This window comes from Clarias gariepinus, chromosome 22 (genome assembly GCF_024256425.1).
Source record: "Clarias gariepinus isolate MV-2021 ecotype Netherlands chromosome 22, CGAR_prim_01v2, whole genome shotgun sequence".
In the NCBI taxonomy this organism is placed as follows: domain Eukaryota; kingdom Metazoa; phylum Chordata; class Actinopteri; order Siluriformes; family Clariidae; genus Clarias; species Clarias gariepinus.
Window position 1 is genome coordinate 24,461,591 of NC_071121.1, and position 26,236 is coordinate 24,487,826.

The 26,236-nt window shown below is 40.8% G+C and overlaps 1 protein-coding gene across 1 annotated transcript in view; it reads right to left on the reverse strand.

The window, feature by feature from the left end:
• Positions 1–3,492: 3,492 nt before the first annotated feature.
• The window catches only part of LOC128510841 (sex comb on midleg-like protein 2), a 42,985-nt gene continuing 20,241 nt past the window's right edge, over positions 3,493–26,236 (reverse strand). Inside the window, exons 2-15 of the mRNA XM_053483374.1 lie at positions 25,275–25,370; positions 23,243–23,314; positions 22,050–22,126; positions 20,648–20,882; positions 20,463–20,551; positions 19,925–20,168; positions 11,262–11,572; positions 9,615–9,741; positions 8,976–9,179; positions 7,610–7,771; positions 7,386–7,511; positions 7,060–7,269; positions 6,202–6,371; positions 3,493–4,165 (exon numbers count right to left, since the gene is read on the reverse strand). Of these exons, the coding sequence (XP_053339349.1) occupies positions 4,040–4,165; positions 6,202–6,371; positions 7,060–7,269; positions 7,386–7,511; positions 7,610–7,771; positions 8,976–9,179; positions 9,615–9,741; positions 11,262–11,572; positions 19,925–20,168; positions 20,463–20,551; positions 20,648–20,882; positions 22,050–22,126; positions 23,243–23,314; positions 25,275–25,305 (2,184 nt within the window). The 5' untranslated portion in view covers positions 25,306–25,370 and the 3' untranslated portion in view covers positions 3,493–4,039. The remainder of the gene's footprint in view (positions 4,166–6,201; positions 6,372–7,059; positions 7,270–7,385; positions 7,512–7,609; positions 7,772–8,975; positions 9,180–9,614; positions 9,742–11,261; positions 11,573–19,924; positions 20,169–20,462; positions 20,552–20,647; positions 20,883–22,049; positions 22,127–23,242; positions 23,315–25,274; positions 25,371–26,236) is intronic.

Here is a 26,236-nt window from a genome sequence, read left to right on the forward strand (position 1 = left end):
TTCTTGAACGCAGCACGGGGTAATTACGCCTGCCTCGCAGTGTGTTTTCGTTCCTCTACGGCAGCGGGGAGGAGGAACGCTTGACCTTCAGTCTTTCGGCATGTTCAGAGCGCTGGAGTGCTTTTATTTGTGAAAGCAGCTCAAAGCTGAATCTCTTATCCACGGCCTTCCAGAAAAAATCTTTTTAATAAAGAATTAACGATGTGTATTATAACCTTGATCTGAATGTTCTCTTCACTGCAAAATATGAATTTATTTAAAGTTTAATCCTAGCACAGAAGTAGCTTAAAATTGCCGCCAGATATTAAACAACTATTTAACGATTATTAGATTTCCTCATACGATCAGACACAGTGATTTTATACAGTGTACCATATAAAAATGTTCTTTCTTGGGGGATTTTATTACGCTGTTGAAACTCATCAGTGTTAAGTAGCTGTAGATCTGTACCGTGTGAAATCAGCGTGCACCTACGTTGGGGAGAAAACACGCAACTATTGCACAAACACTGAATCCTTCTTATTGTATGTCTTGAGTGTGTGTGTGTGTGTGAGAGAGAGAGAGCGAGTGTATGAGGGAAAAACCTGAGTTTATGATGTGAACCTGTCCTTCCTACTCAAAAGACTGTACATGAGGTTTTTTGGTTCCTTTTTTAATATGTTTTGTAAATAATGGAGCAAGGTGTTAAAGATATAAATAAAATAAAAAAAAGATCGAAGACGGCCATGTTTTTAAATTATTTATTTATTCTTATTTGTATCATTTAAAATGTGGAAAAAAAAAACGTGTACGTGAAGGGTGCATTACTTTTAAAAATGTAACATTAAAAATGTCTATTCACATCCGAACAAGTGTTTCAGCTTCTTTCGCATTTTCTACACAATGTGTTGTCTTTCTTCTTATTATTAATTTTTTTTTGCTTGTTTTTTTTTTTTTTTTGAAAAATAGCATAGTGAATTAGTTAACTATGGCACAGGAATTTTTACGAAAGAAAGTAAGAAAGGAAGAAAAAGCGGAGGCTAAACAGTGAAAACGGACTGATGCTACATTACAAAAGCTGATTTCAAACAAAGTCTACTAAAAACCTGAGAGATCTCAGAAAAGGAAAGCAACGGACAAATCATCGTTGAAAGCGCAGTATAAAGTATCGAAGGCAGTACAAGATAGACTTTTGACGACGGCAGCCCCGGTCCATCCCGAGGGCTTCACATTTTCTACTTTCATATACAATATGTTCAGTTTAAAATATTTCTGTTTCTACAAAAAAACATGTACATTCCTGCTGCTGCTGCATTTTATGGTGAAACCCATAATACACTGATGAACCCTGTGTCACGCTGTGATCCCTTTTTTTTTTTTTTTGCTGACCAAAAAAAAAAAAAAAAAAAATCTGATGAGTGGATTACTTTTTTTTCACCAGCATTCCACAGCCATGAAGCATCTCTGACACCTCGATATAAAACACATCCCTTAAAAAATGTGGTCTTCATTGTTGGAGGAGGTGAGAAACACGGCAGGAGGTGAACCTGCAAAAACGGACCAGACAGAGAGGAAAAAAAAAAGGAAAAGAAAAAAAAAACAGGATTTCAATGATCCCAGCTGCGCAATAAGAATATACATTATTTAAAAAGAAAAGAAATGTTCATGCAAATCTTTGGACACAAGGAAGATTTTACCGGAACAAGGATTATTATAACGGAAAAAAAAAAAGTCCTAAAACAAGTACAACTCATAACGCTCCTTTGTGACGGCCTGGGAAAACCCTTCACGTGATCAAACAGCAATGTTTCTCACAGGCTGGAGTAAAATCAGAATGTTTTTAATGTCTGGATAACAGAACAGTTGAAATCTGTGACCTGTTCCAGTCTGTTCTGTTACTGATTACAAACTAAATAAATGAGGCTCTACAGTACGTACATGACTGTGCAACAATTCGAAATCCTTGCAGGCAGGCAGACAGAGAAAGAGAGAGAGAAACATTGTCCATATGTCAGAGAATAAACGATAAAAAAGTTCTACTCGACGGTTTTGAAGGTTCACAAAAAATAAAAAAAAGATTAACAAGTTATAAAAGCAGCATAAAGTCAAAGTCACAGGAACCAAGAGTAGTTTTTCTTCCCATCAACTGAACTGGGTTTTCTATCAGAAAAAAAAACAACTGAATTATTTTATCTGAGCAGAGAAACCAGCAGTTTTACAAACCAAAATATTGGCACCCTGGAAAGGGTTTCCGACAATTTTAGGCAAAGAAATTGTTTGTTACGACAAGATCCTAAAAATAGATAGAAAAAGACATACATTAAAACATTTCCACCTCATTTCTGTCAAAAAAATGTTTATGCCCTTTGTATCGTTGGCCAGAATTAATTATCCACAGCTGGATCAGGTGGGTTTTCCCAAACCGCCACTCACACATTTATACATAGGGATAAAATTATATTAAGGATATTTCATGAAGGCAGACGATACACACACATTGGAGGAAAAAAATTAAATAAAAAAAAGTTTTAGATACACCAGGCTGCTTTCACAAAAACATCCTGACATCTGTGAGTATTGATCAGTCGATGTTTTAATGTATTGGTTTGGTGTCTAGAGTGAAAGTTCTGCTCATCTGCACACAAGTTTTTCTTTTTTTCCTGAAAAATGTTCTGCTTTTCAATATAAAAACATCCTGTAAAACTATATCTGCACTGTATACTATTGTGTACGTATATACGTTTCACTTAACACCTGATACCAAAATGTCATCGCGGACTCAGCCTTGTGCATCCAAAACAAAAAAACAAAAAAAAACTACTTCAGGAAGCTTGAAAATGACATGAGGAACATTATACTCATATTTATATCCACCGTCCCAGGTGGAAATGTGACTTACAGTTATTAATAAAATACGACTCATTCGGATGCATATTAAGCAAATCATTTACAACTGATCCAGTTCAATGTTTTCCTACTTCAAAATACATAGATTTGATTTCTGCCTTATACGACATATACTGGGATTTGGTAAGCTGTGTAAGAGGTTGGAGCTGGGGGCTGATTTATGATCGGCTACCCCACGCTAGACACTGGAAAGTATAAATACAAGCATGCAGCACGGCAACCGTATCACTAAAATAAAAAATGATTAAAAAGAAGGAAAAAAAAATAAAGAAAAAAAAACAACGGAGATTTGACGTGCTGTTTGGTTTCTCGCAGGAGTGGACTGTCTCTATCGCAGCCAGGAGGTAGGGAGAAGAAATGTGTTCGTCACATTATGACATCACACCGGTGCGAAATACAGACATCTTTAAGGAGGGGGGAGGAGAGGGAGTGGTGGGGGGGTTTAAAAGACGGCTTTCTTGCAGATCCGAACCGGCTGAGGATTGAAGCGAAAAAAAGAAAAGACAAAAAAACAGAACTATAAGACAGAGTGGAACAAAAACATAAAAAAAAAAAAAAAGAATAGGACAGGAAGATGCACATATATGTGACAGATGGGTTTTGCTTGCGCCTGGTACCCTCGTGGCCGAACCACACACCGAGAGAGAGCGACGTAAAACAATATCAGTCCGGTGGTGGCTCTGCGCGGTGGACGAGGACTGCCAGTAGACCTGTTTGTGAGAAAATAAGCAATATGTGCAGATCTACGGAGTCCAATTCTGCATCACTTTTCACTTTCTCTCACACGTGCGTTCGCTCTCTCAGTGGCAGGTAGTGTGTGTCTGTTTTTATTGCTGCCCGGATCTCTCGCTGTGTCCATCCCAGAGTTTACTCCTGACGTGAGTCTGTTGTCCGTCATGCCTTGTTGTCTTGTCTGCTGCCTTGTTCGGATGAAAAGCAGCACTCGTCCGTGACTCCGTGTCGTTTAGCTCTGTCCGGCACTGTGCTTCATCCAGTCTTTTTAAATCTAATTCAGTACTTCTGAGCTCAACCCAATACTGAGTCTTATCGAGTACTGTAAACCTGACCAGTACTGTACCTATATAAGCCTGCTTTTAATCCTGTACTGTGTGTGTATGCGGTGTATGTGTGCTTATGTGTGTGTTTAATCCTCTCACTGCTTGCCCTGTTTGAGTCTCTCGATGTGGTAGCAGAGTTTGAGGGCGGGGCCGAGCTTCAGGCCCATGTACTTCATCACCATGTCGCTCCTCAGAAGCATCAGGGCTTTACCGTCAATCTCCTGCACAGAACCGGGGGGGGGGAAGAGGAAGAGGAAGGGAGTGTTAGTGACTCGAGAGAATAGTACAGAACATTATTTTAGCCCATGTGACCTGGAAACTCATTTAAATATGAAGGTTTACAAGCATTATATACCATTATACACTTATACCATTATAATATTATAAACCACTATACACAATTGTACACCATTATCCATCGTTATACCCTGTTATACACCCCCTATACGCCAGTATATGGAATACATTAAACGGAAACTTCTACTATTACTATACAGCACTATACACACCATACCCTACTATACACATTATACACAAGTATACACCACTATATACATCATACTGTATTATACACCATTACTTACCACTATACACCATAATGTACCACTATATAACATTATATACCACTACAGACATCCTACTCTACCATTACACACCATTACGCACATCAGACCCTACGATACACTATTATGCACCACTATGTACCACTATACACCATTATGCACCACTATACACTATTATGTACCATTATATACCATTATATATCATTATTCACCATAATGTACCATTATGTACCACTGTACGCCATTATGCACCACTATACACCAATATATATTACTATTCACCATTATGTACCATTATACAGCATTATATATCACTATTCACCATTATGCACCACTATACACCATTATGCACCACTATGTACCACTATACACCATTATGTACCACTGTACACCATCATGCACCACTATACACTATTATGTACTATTATATACCATTATATATCACTATTCACCATTATGCACCACTATATACCATTTTGCACCACTATGTACCACTATACACCATAATGTACCACTATTCACCATTATGTACCATTATACACCATTATATATCACTATTCACCATTATGCACCACTACGTACCATTATGCACCATTATGTACCACTGTACACCATCATGCACCACTATACACTATTACGTACCATTATATACCATTATATATCACTATTCACCATTATGTACTATTATGCACCACTATACACCATTAGGACACGTATCCAGGTCACTGGTAGTAGTATTTAACCAGTTTTGACGATTCATAGCGAATTGCGAGAGGTATGAGGTACTTTGCAGGGAAATCGTGGACAGTTTTTTAAGTGCGCAGAACTCTCATGGACACTTCGGCCACAGCTCATAGTGTAGTCATAGTGATTATTAAAAGCACACTGTTAATACCTCATATCATTCCGTAGCTAACGTGTAACCAACTTAGAAGGTAATAACGGCGTGTGACGTGAGTCGAGCAACCATCTGGCACCAGACCATGTGCTCCGATACTAGTCCTTAACTAGACATTAAGAAGAAACAAGACAGCAGAGTGAAGCGTAACCTGATGCAGCCTCAGGGTTCTGGTGTGTGAAAGACAGCGGGAGGATTAAATATGTGTGTTTGTGTGTGTGTGTGTGTGTGTGTAAGATGCAGACGTGATGTTGTCCAGAGACCGGCTCTGTTTTAGGGGGACGCTGCCAGGTGAAGTCTAAACACTGATGACGCATGTCCTCGCTCGGCAGGCATGTCTTTCTTCTATCTGTCGCTCTCTGTTTGTCTTTGTGTCTCTCTGATGACATTAGCTAAAAGCAGCAGGAACACTCGTCACTGTTTAAATACCAGCTCAGTTCTCCCAAAAATGTGCTTAGTGGTAAAGATCAGAAAGAAGTTTAACTTTTGAGGTTTTGCTTATTTGACAAATCTTATTTTATTTTCACGTATACTTGCAATCGTTTTATAAAAGTGATAAACTGGCGGACTGCAACAGAGACCGCTCTCGATGCTTGAATGGAAGGCGGGGAGGAAACCGAACCAAACCAAACAAAAAAAAAACTCATCTAAAACATATTATTCAAGCAATACTTGAGAGATTTTAAATCCCTGGGGGTTTATTATGTGATGTGAATGCAAATGCTTTAGTATTTAAATGGATTAAAATTTTTGGGTTCAAAAGAAAGAGGCGAATGAAGGATGAGGGAAGACGTACATGCTTTCGGAACAGCTCAGCATGCGGCGCCAACGCCGTCGGGTCCGCGTCACGCACGAACTGCATCACTTCCTCTATGGACCAGGAAGAAGGACTTCTACCGCTTGGAATTCTGGGAGTCTCGCATTCTGCTGCTGCTGCTGCATCTGGACCTGTAGTGGAGCTGGCAGCTAAAGAGAGAGAGAGACAGATAGAGAGAGAGAACATCAGAATACATCTCTGGGAGGAATTTGTTTAATGTCACCACTGTGTCTAATCAATTAGGCGTTTATCTTTAAAGCACAAATAACAGACGGGTACACCACCATTCCTGCGGCACCCTGTACCAGAACATACGACTATATAACGTGTCACCACACACACACACACACACATGCGCGTGCACACACAGACGGACAGATCGAAGCTCCGGGTTGAAACTCGGCTCCTCCAGGGGACGTGAGCCGAGAGGCTGAGAGCACGTTTCATCTGCAGCAAAGCGAATGAGATTATTCTAATGCACTCACTCCTGCCTTGCACGAACCTTTCAAGTGTCAGTGCATGTGTGTCTCTGTGTGTGTGTGTGTGTGTGTGTGTGTGAGATGCTACTGCGTATTTATGCTGAGATTTAAAAAGTAACCCGCATGCATGGAAGCATTTCGTTTGAAAGTGGTGTGACACACACACACACACACTTGGGACTACGGGTCACTTTCTTATTTTAACTTTGTATCCTAGACATGTTTGTGTATTTAAAAAAATTTAAAAAAAGGTGAGAAGTGGGCGTGGTCTCTGCGCTTATAGAAGGAGGCGTGGCTTAAACGGCATCCACAGCATTAATTAATTGTGTTGATTCTGATCTGATGCTCGGACACACACCTTCTACTCTTCTGTGCGCGCGCGTGGGAGGGTTGGAGGCGTGGCGGCGCAAGGGAGGCCCGTTGCCGTGGTAATACGGACTGCCGGGTTGCGACTGGTATTCGGAGGTGCTTCGTAGCGTCTGCGGGCGGGGTGTCATGGAGTTGGAGGCGGAGTCCATGAAGCGCTGCTCCTTCAATAAACCGTTTTCTTCTGGAGGCAGGGTCTCAGCTACACACACACACACATAAAAGAGTGAAATTTTACTATATTACGTTGTACTTCTACAATAAGAAATGAGTTCCGTAACACGTATCACACACACACACACACATTCGAGCCAGTACCTTCGGAGGGGTGTGTATCCGTGTGGAGGATCTTGGGGGAGAGGGGCGCGGAGTAAGGCGGAGAGTCCCGGGAGATTCGCTTCACTCCTCGGTTTAGCGCCGGAGCCTCTGACATCTCCTCTTTCACTGCACGCAAGGGAGTAAAGGCAGCCCAGGTTAGAGTAATACATAATAGATCTATCACATGTGTGTGAGAGTGTGTGAGAATGTGTGAGCGTCCACACCTGACTTGCTCCTGTCGTAGCTGCTGTAGGGACTGAACGGCTGGCTGCTGAACAGGTTGTCGCACTGCAGGTGTCGGCACACTTTCTCCAGGAAACGCAGGACGAAGGCGGCGCTGGATGCTGACGGCAGCTTCACCATCCGCGTCCCTCCGTCCGTCCGCACTGGAACACGAACCCAGACACAACCACTTGAATTCAATCCATCAATCAGTCATTTATTTATATAGCAATTGTTAACAACTTCAAGTTGACTGTGGTGCTTTACGGAAACAAATAAAATAAGACAATAAGATAAATAAGAATATAAATAAAAAATACTAAATCAACACAAGCTTTTAAAATAAGAACAAACACGGACAATCTATAGGAAACTGTATAAACAGAAAGTTTAGAAAACATAGAAATCATCTGGAGATCGCAAGTTCGATTCCTGGGTGATGCTGTAACGTCTCGCAACCGGGGGTCTAGAGAGAGCTGATTGGTCGAGCTCTCTCGGAGGGGCGGGATGAGAGGTGCTTAGTGTTCCCATATTAATCACGCCCAATAGCGTGAGCGAGCATTTCTAAAAGATGCGGTCGGCTGGCGTCACTTCGGCCCTCCTGATTGAGTGGTAGTAGTAGCCTTAATGCAGGAGCCCCCTAGTGACGGGGAGGAATTGGATCCGACCAAAGTAGGGAGAAAATCAGGTAAAATCCCCCCCCCCATTAAAAAAAAAGGAACTTAAAAAAAATAAAAACAGAATGTTATTATAAATAAAAGAAACATATCGTCTGAACGATACTGAAACTAAGAGCTAGTGTAAATAAGTGCGTTTTTACTTCCAATCCAATTTCAAGCGCTAACGAATTCCGTAGTTCGGGAGCCGCTACAGCAAACGCCCGATTGCCAAACTTGACTGGATGATCGGAGCGCTCTGCCAGAGTTACGAGGTATAACAAGCTCCGTTAAATAAGATGTGGCCAGGCCTTGTAGGTCCTGTAAATTCATCACACTCATTAATACGAGTACAGAGCTGTAGTTAGATTTAGCCTCAGATATCGCTACGAGATATAAAACCGGCTCGTGGATCTAATCTCAGTACGCTGGACATTTCATTGTGTCTTCATGATTAAAGCTTTCGCAAGCAGCGCAGCTCGAGATCCTAAAAATGTAACCATGCTCTAAAAATTTACCTCACGTTTCTCTTCCTTGTGATGAAGAACCCTAAGAATACACACCTACTGCTCAAAGAGAATTGAATTTATTCATAAAAAAACATCTTTAAATGTAAATGCATGACGGACCCGCCTGGCGTCACAGGTTCGGTACAGGAACTGAGGGTAAATAATATAATAAAAAGGGGTTGAATAAAAGCCCGGAGAGTTACCTCGCACCACTTCTCCACCGTCTGGCTGACTCTGCAGGCATCCCAGAAGCACTTTGGGCTGATAGGCGCAGTCCAGGCACGCCTGCACCGTCTGCTGAAGCACCAGGTTCACCGCCTCGGGTCCGAAGTGATCCGGCAGCCGCTGCACCTGCTTACGGTCCAGGTGAGGGCCGCAGTTCCCGTGCTTATTCACGTACACGCATACTGGGGAGACACGGCGGAAAAGACAGAAGTGAAGAGCTTGTTGAGAAGTGAAGAGATGGTTAAAAAAAACAAGGAAAAAAGAGAAGCAAACAGCGACATGCCGTGTTGCCGGGCCTTAAATAAATTCCTTTGTGTGGAGTAAGAGGATTAACACACTGCTGCGCTTTTATTAGAAAATAATCAACTTCGGTATGGAAATGCATCACACCGTTCTGTCTGAGGTTATTGTTTTAAAGTGCCTTTATTCCGCTCTCTGTTTACAAATAGGAATTCCACTACTTCCTTTTCTTTCCCGAAAGCAAACTGTATGTCACCGGCTGTGTAATTATGTGCCGAATTAGTATTTTAATTAAAGAGAGAGCGAGATAGAGCGAGAGAGAGAGAGAGAGAGAGAGAGAGATAGGGTTGGTTTAACTGAGCCGGCTGTGTGTTTACCTGTGGACATCACGGAGGATGGAGAGCTTAGAGGAGACAGGCCGTCCCTGGACAACTGAGACGACATCAGTCTAGAGTCTGAACCTGCTGGTGCTGACATGGAGCTCTGCAGGAGTTTGGGTTTCCTCTGAACACACACACACACAGTTTATATATGTTTATATATGGCTGAGAACATCCTCTTTAAGTGATCAATTGACAAAACAACAGTATGGGCTTCACACCTCAATGTGAATACGGTATGCACCACTTCTAACACCTACTGTACACTGCACACATACCGTGGTCAATCAACATGCTAATAGTGTGTGTGGTCCAGAGAAAGAAACTTACAGATGATGACAAGGTGATATTGTTCGTCTTTTCATCTCAGTACTGTATATTTTGGCGCGTACCGTATATATAGTTGTTATTCCATAAGGAAACAGAACATTTCTTTTTCACACATATACTGTGTATTTTTATTTATGAATATGTTCAAGGTTTTCATTTCAGAGCCAAAAAAACAAAACAAAAAACATTACCTGATTACCTGATGAACAGTGTTACAAAGTAAGTTAGAGTACTTGGATTACTTTTTGATGTAACGAGTAATCTGACGCGTTAGGTCCGCGTTAGTTACTTTTTCAAAAATGTAATCCGTTACTCAGACAAATGATGTAATCCGTGAGCCAGACAGAAGTCATTCCCAATCGCTTAGTGTGTGTATGTGAAAGTCATCCTACAAGCCCCGCCCCCAATAACCCGCCCCCCTCTGTTATTCCTGCTGTTCTATCTCACCTATGCGGTTTAAGTATGCTAGGACAGATGCGCGGAAAGATGGAAACCTAGCAAAACCGCGTAGGCGAGATAGGGGTATTAGTAGTTAACAGATTATGGGTTAAACTTCGCTGAGTGATGATGGTAGAATAATTATAAAGGTCTTGACTTAAACAACATGCATGAGGAATCACAAAGGAGTTTTCATTTTCTGCAATGGAAAAGTACTCGAACTAGTTACTTTTATCAGAAAGTAACGCTGTAACGTAACTGATTACTTTTTAAAGACAGTAATTTTGAAATGTAATTAGTCACTTTATCGTCCCCCAACACTGCTATTGAATATCTGATGCTTTTGTCACACAGATAAAACAGTGACACAGCAACGGGTAGTTCCGTTCTTACATGACTTTGTAACTTATTCAAAAGAGAAAGATGAAAATGGATGAAGAAGGTCATAAAGAAGTTTGACTTGTCATCATAAAGTGATTACCACTAATGTCAACTAATTCCGACATTCCAGGCCTTCTAGTTAACTGTTTTGTGGTTGAATCCCAAATAGCATAATGATAAGAGTGTCCAATTCTTTCTTCCACACACCAAGTAGTGCCCTTAATCAGGGGTTAGAGAGGGATCTGGGATTCAGACTTGTGTAGGTCTATAGACAGTATGACACCTTGTGTTTTTTGACTATTTTGACTACATCTGCTAGAACATAAGTAATAACAGCTTGTTTAAACAACAACAAAAAAAACAGCTTACAATTGTTAACTGCATTTAAAAAAATGTATATACAAAATCTTTGACAAACTACTTTGGTATAAAGAAGAATAAAAACACTGCAAGATAAAACCCTGCTAAAAATTCTCCTGTAACATTTGCACGCACCTTGCTGCCTGGTTTGGGTCCTCTCTTCTTGTGAGGGCGTGGGATGAGCTGTGGGGCGGATTCGGGAGACGGGACACTCATCTGAGCCCCTGGACTCTGAGCGCCCGACGACGCCGCCAGCGCCTTGAGCAGTGCGATGGTCTCGCTTTTGGGTCGTCGGCCCCTCACGCCCTTCCGCACGGGCAGCGGGGGCAGCGGCGTGGGCAAGCGGTACGAAGACTGCATGGAGCGCCGCGTCTGCTTGGACGGCGAGGACGAAAAGGAGGACGAGGCGGACGACGAAGGTGCGGACAGCGGCTTCGGCAGGGTGACTGCAAAGAAAGGAAATCGGGTTAGGGTGCGCGGCGTGTTCTGTTTGACTCTTAAAGCCGGCGTAGGGTTCGACTCGGGGATCGGCCTCGCAGCGTGTCACGCACAAGCTGGATTCCAGTCATTTAGTTACAGCAATTATTCCCCAGGAACCCAGCTTGTCCAAGTACACCACAACAAGCGGAGATTTGTCTCTCATTAGCGGTTATGTAGAATGCGAGCTGAGCATGCACATTCTGTGGGGAAGAGTCTGTGGCCGCCACAACATCCTTTAATAATTATCATGTCGGACATGATCAGTCGAAGCTGTTGCTTATTTCGTCTCGTTCGTTTCATCGCTAGCCGGGTTCACATGAAACGGGCACTGATTCACGTCCGCTTTACACTGGGAGATGTGAACTCCGCGGCCGGGGTGGGCGACGTGACAAACCTCTCGTTTTAATGCTTTGAACTAATTAGAAGATTAATTATGAGAAATAACATCCGAATTAAACACGCGGTTTGTTTGACTGCGTCACAAAGAAATCGTTGAAAACCGAACTGGAAACTAATGAAGACAAATATTAAACGGAGAAAGGAAACAGGGTGAGGATGGAAGCGCCGGAGCGAAGACTCTTTTCCTTCATGAGTGAAAAATAAGGCGTGAATGCATCACCATAAAGGTCACAATATGCTAAACACTGTACAGTGCGCGGACAAAAGAACACTGACAAGCCAGTAAAGCTGGCTACTTTTGTGTGTGGGCATGTGCTTAAGTGTGTGTGTGTGTGTGTGTGTGTGTGTGCGCCCTAAATAACCCTCGTATGACTAAATTGGAGGGCAGTGCGAGTGAGTGAGTGATCGAGATTAAAAAGAGGGGAAAAGCCAGGAACGATCCACCAAAGTCCCCTCGGTGCTGCCGGGGCGACATATGGGAATGATCACCGGCTCGCTGCTTCATTTCCCCATGACCTTCTTCCCTCGGGGCGGGGGGGAGAAAAAAAAAAACGGTCGAGTGTGCCGTGCGGTGAATCTGTGGCCTGGCCACGACAGCTGCGTCTGTGTGTGTGTGTGTGTGTGTGTGTGTGTGTGTGTGTGTGTGTGTGTGTGTGTAATGAAACAAACAAAATAATTTGAAAATGATGAAGGCAAGACCAGAGAAAGGGATAAAAGATGGGGTGAAGAAAAAGGGAGAAGAAAACACACACACACACACACACACACACAAAGCACACTGAGAGAGGGAGAAATAAATTTACATGCTGGAGGGAAAAAAATAATAATTCGGTTCGAGCCGCAATAATGAATAAATACCTTTAAAAAAATTTCAAATCAAGATGGTGGAGTCGAATGAAAAGCTTAAAAAGGCACGACACTCGTACTGGAGACAAAACTCTGCACTTCTAAACAATGCAATAAACAAACTCACTGTCATACAAGCTTATCCGAGAAAAAAAAAAAAAAAAACTGCTTAACTAGCTCTGTGTGGTTTAATGCAGCAGGGCTCTTGTAAATAATAAATAAATAAATAAATAGATAAATTCTTTAGATGAAAATAGATGAATTCTTTCACGTCAGACCGTCAGGGGTGGTAGATCTGGCGCCTTGTTTTATTCGTGGCACTGGATGACCCTGTACCATAAGGGTCGGTGATATAATGATATAAACTTTTCCACGATGCGCACACGGTGTAAAGGTTTTCTAACAAGCTGGCAGCAAAACAAAAAAAGAAAAAACAGAAGGAAAAAAAAAAACTGCGAAAAAATTTAACTTGCTGATTAATATATGACAAAAATAAAAAAAAAAGAAATCCTTAAAAAATTGGCTGAATTAAAACAATTAACACTATTTGGAAAGATAAATTATTTATAAAATAAATATTTACTAGAAAACTGATTAAATTTCTTGATTTTTTTTTAACAGCCCAACTTTCATTTATTTATTTGATAAAATAAGCACTTAAGGGGGGGAGCACTTATTTATTCTTTCAGGCGTGGCTCGACCCCGATTTGATCCTGAACGATTTCACCTAAACCTAAACTTCTAATGGGCGTGGCCTGTTCCATGATGACTCCGCCCCCTTCCACACACCAGCGAGAGCTCTCCTACACTATGACCTTAATAATACTAATTATGATCAACGCCACGTCGTTAGCTTCACCTTGTAGAAAAATCCAGATTTCTTTGACACGCTGGTCTACGTTCAGTTTTGTTACTGTTTTCTAGATTACCCACAATGCTGTGCAACGACCTGAGATTCATGATGTATTTGATGTCAAGTCGCAGCTCATGAATAACACCAACTGGGAAATATAAAGAAAACCCAATCTCAGTTCGGATTTCCTTCTCAGGAAGCGGGGGTCTTTCTCGACTCGTGGTTTAGGAAGTCAAATCAAATTAAACAAAACTAGTATAACCTTTGGATCAATCAAACAGATCGTTTCCTTTGCTAAATGCTTTGTAACACATTCCATCTTTTTAGAAGATAGACATCGCTCATCATGATTAGCTGACTAGCTTGTTGCTATCAAGGGAACTTTATAGATTGACTTTATAGATTGACATAATTCCGATTTTCCTAAATAGGACGAATGCAGCATAGACCCTCGTCTCTCTATGTCTTCCTGAAGACAGCGATGCTTTAGTCTTTCTATGCCAATATCACCATCGGCGCCCTCGTCCTAGGCATCTCTTACATCTTAATCCACCTGCGCTGATTCTCGCCTGGAACGATGTACAACCGCGTCCTATCGCTGGACTTCTTGATTCCAAACTCTTTTTAAAAATTTGTTTCAACGTCTTCACGACTTCTACAGCAGATCGCTGAAAAAGTTGTGACGGAGAAGAGAAGCTCTTCCGTTTTTATACGTGTAAAAGTAACTGAAAAGAAAAAAAAAAAAGATCGGAAATCGATTGGAACGTTTCCTTGTCCTAAACAAGAAAAGAGCCAGAGCAATCTTCTCCTCATGTGACGTCACAGCAGGACACAAAACACAATTCTCACACGAATCATGAAAAGGCAGCACTGACCGAGAGGTCTGCACCAGGATGGAATTAACAAACATAATGAACGTGTCTCAGAGTGGAGTTTTCTTTAAAGCAGTTACTGGATTAGATATAGGACACATTTTATTAAGAATTTCTACTGCAAACAAACCAAAAAAAAAAGAAAAGAAAAAAAAGCACTGCACTAGGACAGAGGTATTAATGGTTGAACAGCTGTAAATCTTTTAGACACACAGAGAGAGAGAGAGAGAGAGAGAGAGAGAGAGAGGAGAACAAAAGCTGAAGAGACTCACCGCACAGGCGCGCGACAAAACAAAAACAACAGGTTCAAACCGGAACCGCACCGGACGTGACAACAAAAGGAACGCCGGTCACACCTGGACGGAATAAATTACGCGTAATGGCTGCTGGTCAACCTTCCGCCCAGAGAGAGAGAGAGAGAGAGAGAGACAGAGAGTGTGTGTGTGTGACAGAGAGAAAGAGAGAGACGAGTAGTGGAATCTGAGGGAATGATAACGAGGCGCGTGGGCGGCAGAGAGTGGAGGCGGGAAATCCGCGAGCACCGCGCGACACGTACAGGTGCGTGTGTCTGAGGGAAAAAGCTCAGCGGCGAACTAAAGGTCATCTTCAGCGTTTAATCATTTCCAGGATAATTCCCATTAAAAAAAAAAAAAATACAAATTACTTGGGTTATAATAAAAATAAATAAATCCAAGGCAAAACCAATTTATTTTTTCATTCCCTGAAAATTTTCCTTCCTTGGGTATTTTCACCAACATCATACCTGACATTCATCACAACTGAAATATAATCTCTAATTTTTTATATCATCTTTTTTTATTTTTAAGTTTCAATCCTTATTCCTAAAACGTACCAGGATCACTGTGCAGGTCATTTTTATATACCTCTATATAATGTTAATATAATACACATGCAAAATATATACTGTTTTACCGCTCTATATCTTTGTGATGCATATTAAGGACCTCAAGCTGATGTTACTAATTTATATACATTGAAATGCACTGACATTTTCAAATGTCCTTCACTGTTCTGTTCTCCTTGTTCGAAAACCATGAAATCATACAACAAAAATAATTTAATAGTGTAGAGCTCTAAATCTCTAACAAAATTCAGCGTTACGCACACAACATAATGATCTGGGGTATCAGGGACGGATGTGCATAAACTTCAGCATTAGAATTTGTCGAGGCAGCAAAATGATCTGTATTTGCATTCGAGGAAGAGTAGAAATAGCTGTAGCGACGATCCTGTTTGTGTTAATATCAACGATCCAATTTTAGGCTATTACAGTTTGCCTACATTTTCAGAAAACCATGCAACATAAGCATAAACATAAACCCGCCAAACCAGAGAACACTGCACAAAAACCTTATTTAACTCCGACTGAGAGATTAGAGATTAGACAAAAACACATGTTTTAATCTACATTGTGTGAACAATACGGACAAATAAAGCGCTGACGGAACAGGAAAACAGATAAACTGCTTTCACAAACCAGTTCCTGAATAAAAAAACTAATCACGACAAAATAAAGTCGCAACAACACCCTCTTATTTTACCTTTTTATAATTAGTTATTTATAATTTTCGATCTGCTATTACCTTAAATACACACCACATTCTGTTTTGGTTTTTCTTCCTGAAAACAAATAATTCGAAAACATACATTTGTTCAAAATAAAAAATATTCATTAACGCTTTTTAAGCTTTGTCGAACGCCATATTCGGATTCGTCCACAGCCCTAGTACTGAGGCAGTACCACCATTTCCTCTTACCCTGTATTCCTAAAGGACATACATAAAAATTTGTTTTTCTATTTTTATACCATCTTAGGTGATGCCATGGACCAGCGAGGCGTAACATCTGGCAGGTAATAAACAGAGAAGTCTCTTTCCAGTGTGTTAAAGGATCACATAACATTCTTTTTTTTCCTTCTCCATGTATCTGAGCCACCATTTTTTACTTCCTTTGGGGTAAAACTGATCCTGGGTATCAAATCCGTGCTTTTTCTATCGAACGGAAGAGTAAATTAATTTCTGGCAGAAAAGTACATGTTTACCATAAATCAACAAAACAAAACATAGAAAAAGTGATTCTTAAACATATTTCAAGGCCTGCGTTTTTCCTCTCTGCAAAATTCCGGTCAAGGCCAAACAGCCCTGGAGTTTCTCTCTCCGTCTGAGTCGCAGCAGACCGTAAAAACGGTGCTTGATGTGAGTTACAGCTGCAGTGAGGTGCTTCGGCTCCGTCTGTACACACACTCACTGAGGAGACTCGTATATCCTGTCAAACACTCGTCCCCTCCTTTTCCTCCTCTTCAGCCCTACTTTACCCTACCTCTTCACTTTGCTGTTTGATTTTTACTTTAAAAGCCAATTTGCAGTTCCTCTTTTTCCTTCCTCTCAGCTTTTTTACTCGCTCTCTCTTTCTCTCGGTTCATTAAAAGTTCCAGGGCTTTTGATTTTGTGCACAATGAGAGTAAAAATTCGCTTTAGTTCTCTATATAATCCCCTGCTACACTAATGCACTTATCCCAGGGTTCGACTAGCGCTTGGATACCAGGTAGAAAGCTTCACGTCTAAAACGCCGGCCTCCCAGGAACTCCTCGAGGTCAGGACTGTACTGGGATTAGCCTCTTCCAGGAAAGTTCCTGTAACGTGCAAGTGGTGTTGGTGAATGGTTGTGTGTTCCAGTTCCAGGCGATCAGTTATCCGTCTATTTTTTAAAGGACCAGGAGTTCAGGAGTCGGAATCGTCATTCGTTCCCGGACACACGTCCTTCCTTAAAACGTCCGCACCGTTTAAATGCTTCACTGCAGCTGAGAGTCTCATCACCGTACTGCGCGTAAAGTCTTCAGGAAATGTCACGTCGCTTTTACGCCATCATACACCAGAAATTTCATCACGAGTCCAGGTTTGACTTGAACGCTCTTCTTGTATATGTCATCCACGTCAGCCTCTGTCTCCCTGAGGTAAAAGTCCCTCGCGTTGTTTAAACAATAAGCCTCAGCATCAACCTTTTGATTTTAGTTCATGCTAACACTGGCATGGGAATAATCGCTGAGTCATTCAGGCATCTCCGTTTCTCCATGTTGTTATAAATGTCGATTTATAGGCCGTTTAAACCTTTTACTGCTTCATCCGCTAAAAATGTCCTCTAGTGTAAACATGTTTAACTTCAACAATCTATTCTCACAGACGTTTCAGGCTTTTTGTTTGTTTTCGTCTTTGATGGCAGGATTTGGCCTTCTATTTTAGTCCAGTTTTTTTTTTTTTTTTTTTTATCTGTTGTTTTGTCTTTTATTATTTTTGGGATTTAATCCAAAATGGCCAACATTTGTTGTTTTAATCGTGTACAGCAACAAAAGTGATTTAAAAAGTGTTTGTACAGAAAGTGCTCTTTTGTGTTTTGCTGATGACGTGACGGCAAGTGAGCGTTGCAGATAAAATACCTTGGCGGGTTTTTTTTTTTTTTTTTTTCCCCTGATTTTACCGCAGCAACATCCGTCTGGTTCTGCCAGAGCGCCTCACACATACAAACAACTGAGCGATTATACACGCTCTATAAATATCTCAGCTCATGTTAAACACACGAACACACTATCAAAATACACGGTTAAACGCACTCTAAAGGCAAGACAGATTGACAGAGAAAACACAGATTTTTTTTTCTGTCCTGCTTTGTTTGGGAAAATTGGTAAAAGCCAAGCTAAAAAATTAAATAAATAAATAAATGCACAGCAAAAAACAACCACAATTACCACAACCATGATAATCCGTCGTAATAATCGTCTTAGGAAGGTTAGCCCGTGTAATTAAATCATTTTCTCTTTAAATGGAGAGGCGGTGAGATGGACACGCTGAATGAAAAAAGGAGGAGAGGTCACTGACATAGTCGTCATGGCGACAGAAATGACTGACTCCTTGGCTTTTTTTTTTTTAATTGCCTGAGCTCAATGGAGCTACTTTCTCAATTAACTTCCATTATGTTACATAATCGTATCTAAAGTTGAATAAGGATGAGATGAGACGTCAAATCCGTCATAATCCGCGCTCAGAAAGGCAGAAGGAAATACCAGGGTACGACATCCTTAGGGTACGTTGTCATGGTAACCTGTATTTCATTAAGACTTAAAGAGAACACATGATGTGTGTGTGTGTGGGGGGGGGGGGGGGGTATGTAGTAAGAGCTGGAAAGAGTTGTCCAGATGTCTAGAAAATTTTTATCACAGACATGGCACTGATAAACTCACCCCATCCGAACAGGGCTATGACCTGCATGTTAAATTTTTCTTTTTTCTTTTTTTTTTTTTTTACTGGATGAAGAATGAGTAAGTGTCTTCAAGACTGCATTATGTACATGACTGACATGCAGAAAATCACTAACAAAAAACTGTGTACATAAATAATGGCACCCTATATGCTTGTAGTATAAGAAAATTTTACATTATTTGATGTTTGTTTTTTAATCAGAAAAGCTGAATTAGAAATTAAATAATACTTACTTACTTACAGGTCGTGTATCTGCTGCTGGGTTGAACATTTCTTCTGCGTCTAGCCTGCCATGTATTGTGCTTTATGTAAATCACTGTATAATGCCTGCTATTGTTACTAATGTAAATAGAGCTGTGCTGCCCCCTAGTGGTTTTGCATGAGCTTTGCTTGAATGGTGCACACATCTAAACAGTTTTGAGAAATCCATTCTTTTATATATATATATATATATATATAGTCAATATACGGACGTTCCTTTATTATTTAACCCCTATTCATTGTTATTTGTCATTTACACCTTAAAATCTGAATTGTTACATAATTTAAAAGCTAGTAATCTAAATTACAGCTAATAATAACGTTAAAAATGTGCCACAAAGAAAATGACAGTGCAATTTTTTTTTTTTTGGAAGCAAATGTTTATGTAACGTTTATGGAAGGAGTCACCAGTGTCGGTGCTTTGTAGTGGAAAATCGTTCAGGAAGGTGAGTTTTATTTCCAAGGTAATTTGACAAGCTGCTACTCAGCTAGTAGGCGAGTTCTTAGGGTGAAACTTTGTATTGCGACTTTATATAAACTTTATATAAAAAATGTAAACTCACTTCGCTTGGCTTTCCACTGACGCAAACGTGTTGTAAACAGCTCCTGGACGTACGCACAACTTAGTCGGCTTTAAACGGGTTATTTTGGATTGTTGTGGAACCAGAAAACAACACCTGTCATAAGTGACATCTGGCCTGATCATTCACTGCCCAACCCGTCCATAACACATTACCAATTGTCACTTCGGCTTCTGAATGAACCATGTGTGATAATCTTAATCGAACGCTTATTAGCAGACTTTTGACTCACTGCTGTTCCCGGGCGGCTGAAGGCTGTGTTTGGTCACCGCGCACCATCCCACAGGAAAGATGTCTCTGGAGTCGTATCGGCACCAGTAATCGAACGCGCCTCTCCAGCCGTCGAACATCACAAACACCTCTTCGCCCCTGACCTCGCCGATGGTGGCGGGGCAGATGAGGTAAGGGTTCTTCTTGTCCACCGCTTCTAGCTTCATGCCTGGCTTGAAACTGTTCTGAGAGGGCCTCTGAGGTTCCTGACAAAAAAGATACACACACAATTCTAATATACAGGATTATTTTTTTTTTTAAAACAATGCATAAAATATCGGTGATATGAAAGTGAAACACTGTGATTATGGGAAGCCATTAGGGTCAATTTGGTCACATGATTGATTTGCAGACACCAATGTTGGCCCCGCCCCCTTTGTAGGCTTTCCACAAGGTTTAGGAGTGTGTTTATGGGAATTTTTGACCATTTTTTCAGAAGTGCATAGATGCTGTCCATCGTATATAACCATAAATATTGCTACAGTAGCTTAATAATTTACCTTTTTGAACGCAGAACCTGGTGCCATTTCTGCCCCATTCAGTGTCCTCAGTAAAAACATGGGCCATGACGAGGCGTTCATCCTGAACCCTGGAGAGTGAGCAAAAAAGATGTCTACCATTAAATGAGGTATTCTAAATAAAGAAGAAAAAAAAAAAAAAAAAAAATTTGGCGTGTCCTCTCTACCCAGCGGGGGCTGCAGCATGTCTCCGTTCTTCTCACACGTCCCTATTGGCTGAATATCAGAGGAATCCACCAGTCTCCAGAAGTCGTTGGTGTTGTCGCTGCCGTCCAGGCGTAGACGGAGCCTGATGCCTGTGATGCCCATCACTGTGGCGATACAGACCGAGGTGGAGTTACGAGGGTCGCGAGCCTCCAGCTTCATCCCGGCCTTGAAGTCATTTGATGGAGGGATACGAGACTGCGGAAGAGAAATGTTCAAGAATAGAATTTATATTCACATGTATATGCAGTGCCTTGGGGAAGTATTCCTGCCAGTTACAACCGTGGGAGGGGGTAAATACTTTGTGTTTATCAAGAAATGTTTGCTTTTTTTTGTTTTATTAACCTTTGTTTTACAATGGAAATATTTAGCAAAAAAAAAATAAAAACCAACCATGGTAGCTCAAAAAGGAATTCCAACTAACCCGATATGTTCCTTATGGAATTCTGACCAACCCTACATGTTCCTTATGGAATTCTGATCAACCCTACATGTTCTTCATGGAATTCTGACCAACCCTACATGTTCCTTATGGAATTCTGACTAACCCTACATTTTCTTCATGGACTTCTGACCAACCCTACATGTTCTTCATGAAATTCCAACCAACCCTACATGTTCCTTATGGAATTCTGATCAAGCCTACATGTTCCTTATGGAATTCTGACCAACCCTACATGTTCTTCATGGAATTCTGACCAACCCTACATGTTCCTCGTGGAATTCCAAACAAACCTAGCTACTCTTAGAATTCTGACCAATTCCATCCACCTCCAAATGGAATTCTGAACAATCATGTCAGTTCCCAAAGAAAATCCAAACCAACTCGTTCGCTTTCTGACCAACCTGCATGATCATGAAGCAATTCTGACCAATACTCGTGCTTTTAAACGGATTCCAGTGCCAACCACTCATGACAGAATTCCGACCAATCCTGCCTGCTCCAAAAAATGCTTCCGACCAGGTCCACCTACTTCTGAATGGAAGGAACTCCGACCAAACCCTGTCTGTACCTTCTGACCAACCCCTCCCTTTCCTAAAGTTATTTAGGCGGATCCCGTCTGCCCCCAAAACAATCCAGTCCAGTCCAAACGAACAGTCCCATTTGAGCAATCTGTCCTGCACCTGGATATATTTGTACTGACACCCCTCCCCCCACACACTCCCCTTCTCTAAGGAATTCAGACCGTTATCTCCAACTCCCACAGATAAAAAGACTTAAAGTGGGACTCAATCAGCTGACTTACTCTTTAACAGTTTTGTTTGTTGTAGCCTCTCTGGGAACATCACCATGTGTTCAGCTGCCGTGAACGTGCGCGAGGAAACAAAAACAGTTTGCGGTTTGCACCGGATTTGTTTTCTCACCTGTCTGAAACAGCTGGGGGGGGCAGGCATGGATGACGTCTCCTTCAGATACTCTTCCCACGAGAATGACTCGGGGGCTAAACAGGAAAAGCACACACACACACACACACACACACACACACGCATTACAGCACCCTTTATTAACTCCGGTGTACACAAGAGGGCGCTTTATTTACAAAATGACAATTTGAATGCGCATTTTAACTGCTTGAAAACATAACTGGATGACATCACACGTTACCTACTAGCTTAGGTTTAGCAAACACCACATGGGCCATAACATAAACCCAAAAGCAGCGCCATGAATCTACAAATGACTGTACAAATCTGCTGTTTCGGAGTCTATATAAATGAGTTACACATGTGAGACACATTCTACCACTAAAATAGGGGAATATTCTTATATGAGGTCACAGTAGCAGAGGGAAATCTAAGTGGCCCAGGCAATATAAAAAAAAAAATGAAATAAAAAAAACATGGAATGGAGACCCATGTAATCGTCTAAAACTGACTAAGAAGTGTATTTTGCCTAATAGGTCCCCATGAAACAGGCAGCGTCTTCATTGGTTCAGAGGCAACATTTGCATGTCTTCTCCTCCTGTTGAAAGTTTACGTGACAAGAAACAAGCGTTCCAGTTAGACACGGCGCTTATTTCTGGACCGGAAGAAATGCAAACGGCCATGAAGAGTGGGTTTCTGTGGTATTGGTAAAATTGTGCGACTATCATACTGTCGGTCACAGTTTACCCCATTTACCCTCACTGAGTTTCAGACTCATATTCGCGTGGATATTTAGAAAAGAAAATCCATTTAAAGGCTCATTTTTATAATTCGTACGACATTGTTAAGTGACTTATGCATCTCATTTACGCACATTACGCCTGCAGCTTTATTCGATCTCTTCCTTCTGATTTAGTTTATTCTGTCCTTATTTTTTACTTGTACACTGGCGGAATTTCTGAACAGCATACTGTATATTGTGATCTTTAGGTTATTAAAAAAAAAAAAACCTTAAAAAAACATACCTCTAAAACATTAACACAATCTTAATAATTAGTGAGAGATTTTCTAATCCGCAGTCTGACTCATTATGAACTTATCGAACTGCGGATTAACCGGTGCCTGAGGTGGATTAGATATCAGTCTCTGTAATGATTAAAAGTGAGTAATCATCAGTGGGTGAGGTGCGTCACCTTTAACCGGCGCAGGTCCTGTGCTGACGGGCGTACTCCTGCCTGCCTTCTCCTTCTTACCCTCCTTCTGATCTGGAGGACAAACGAAACAAAAAGACGCTCAGACGTTAATGCATAAAGTACAAAGCTTTTAACGTGTACACTTGGGTTTCTTAGTATAAACGTCCAGGTGGACAAATCATAACCATATAAAGATAAAAATTGAAAATGTAGTAACCTATGCTGAAATAAACTGCAATCCAGTGATCATTAACCTCTTTAGTCCTCACATCGAATGTAAATCATATTGGCGTCTGGCTAGCGTGTTTATTTTCTCTCGATAGGATTAAACATTATATAAATTTTATTTATAACGGAAGAGTAATATTACTGTATGTATTAGCACTCAATTTTTTTCCCTTGATAACATCATAGCCATAAAATTAAATAGACTTTCCAAGGAAGCATACGCTATCATGTAATGGTTCCGTGTGATTAGCTGTCGTATGATAGATAGCTAGTGTGCAGGAGGTGGGATTCGTACTGAGAAGCAGAATCGAGGAAGGCTGCAACTTGGCATGAGAGAGAATTTCATTGTATGGAACAAACGCCGCGCTGCTATAAAGTACATGTATAACTGAAACGTTAAAAAACAGAGCTGTGTGGTTTAATACATCCTTTTTTGGTCGATCTGTTTAACCGAACTAAACTTACAAACACATGAAATTTAACTTTTTAAAATTATTCATGCATACATACACATTTAAACTTAAAAAGTTTAAATTGCAAATTTTAATTTTTGAAAAATTATTTAGGTAAACTTAGAAACACATGAAGTTTAAACTTTTTGTGAGTTTGCCTAAATAATTTTTAAACACATGGAATGTAAACTTTTAAAAATGAATTCACATGAACCTACAAACACATAAAATTTAAACTTTTTAAAAATAATTTAACACATAAAAGGCTTTACAAACCATTTCCTTTAAAGTATATTCCAGCTTTTGCAGAAAATAGAAACAACTTAAATCTTTTGCAAATACTCGCATCTTGTAAGAGTATCACGTCTTTTGCGATTAGTGCAATACTGCCGCCACCTAGACACCTGGACTGCTATGAGTGAGGCAGCATTTTCAATATTTATGACATCTTTAGAAGATTGTAATAATAAATAAACCTGTAGAAATAAATCTGGACAAATCGAGCAATACAACACTTTAGTGCTACTGAATCAAATAAAAAAATATGTCTTGCTAATAACAGGGATTAAATAAAATGAAAACATACAACTTACATTATAAATCGACATCTACTTCATTTAAAATACATTGTATTGATGTTGCACTGATTAGATGTAATTATTACAAAATATTAAAAAGGTATTTTAAAGAATGAATATACCTACAGTTAGTCCTCTTCATACGACCAATTCTGTCCAGGTAGCTCGTTCGTAAGTCAAAATTGTTCATAAGTTCAACAAACATTGTCTAAGTGCTCGAAAACTAACACACTTGTCTATACATCCTTATTCTTTAGAACTGTGTCAAATTTTAAAAGAATGTCTGCCGTCTTTTCAATTATTTTCACTTTTGTCTGCATTGTTATTGCTTGGCGCTTTTTAGTGGTACCTAGCTTAATCGCAGTTGCTTTTCCGCTTGCTTCCAGACATCCTGTGATGTATGTCGCATGCACCTGACGATGTGATCTAAGTTCCGCGATTGAACATGTGCACACTTGAGGGGAGAGTTTGTAACTCGAATGTTTGCATGTAGGGGACTTTCTGTATCCGCGTTAAAAAGCCTTATGCAGCATGTACCAGGATAATGTTTTGCATCGTGGCATAAGTACATCATCTCAAGCCTAGCTACAACAATGTGGTTAAGTTTTAAAACACAACAATATACAAAAACAAAATCTAAACACATGAATGTGTACTCGCGTCCATATTGCGGTTATATAATAGTTACGAGTCCAGATCTAAAGAGCTAATGTGAGAGATCTGACACTTTCTGGTGTGTTTAAATGTCAGTGTGTTACAGGCTTGTGGTTTCACCTTTCAGTGCTGTCCTGCCCATGCTGCTCATTGGCGACCGCAGCTCCGCAACACTGCTACACAGCTACAGAACACACTCACACTGTGGCTCCGGACCTGAAAGGCAGAAAGATAGAGAAAGAGAGACACACAATCAGGTGACAGAGCAGTAAGCCAGAGTTCCTGTCAGTTGCACATGGACCGCAGTAAACTTCCTCTTTTTTTTTTCCAAGCCAGTACAGGAACGCAACCGCGCACACCGAGGCTGGTTCCAGCATCAAGCCCCTGAACACGCTAATGCAAAACACATGCGTGTGCGATTGGTTTGCTTCCGCGTGAGCGGGCGAGGCACGGGAAGGAGAATTTGCCTGCGAGCCACGTGAGCTCCTGCGGTTTCGTCGCTGCGAAAATCCGAGACACTCGACTAAATCTGTGGTCTGTTACAGTGCTCATTTCCATTATTTTAAATGGAAAGCATTGCACTGAGGCCACTCGACACTTTTCGCAGGAAAAATGTACAACTTTAGCCACAAAAATTTGAGCATAAATTGGTGGACGAGACACCTCGGTGCCTGTTTGCCTCGGATTTATAACGTTTTAAAAGCTTTTTTTTCTAGATTTTCAAGATTTCTGCTTTACATGGGGGAAAAAAACTAAAATTAGGTAAAAGGTTTCAGGGAAATCATTCACGTAGGCGTCTCTGGGTGTTTAAACAAACTCCTCATGAATCTCTTTAATCTCTGGAGTGATCTTACGTTTGAACCACCACTACGTTTGAACCACCGATTTACCCAGTCTGCGGTGGTCCATACTCACGGTAATGTGAGAGCACGGCACAGTCGAGCACAGCATGGTGCGGCAAAACAACAGGGCACGGTAACACACATAAACCCCAATTACAGGGTTAAAATATATAAACTAGGAATAGAGACAAGGACCGGGATAAAATACCCAAAGGGTGTAATGTGGCTCATGTGGCTAAT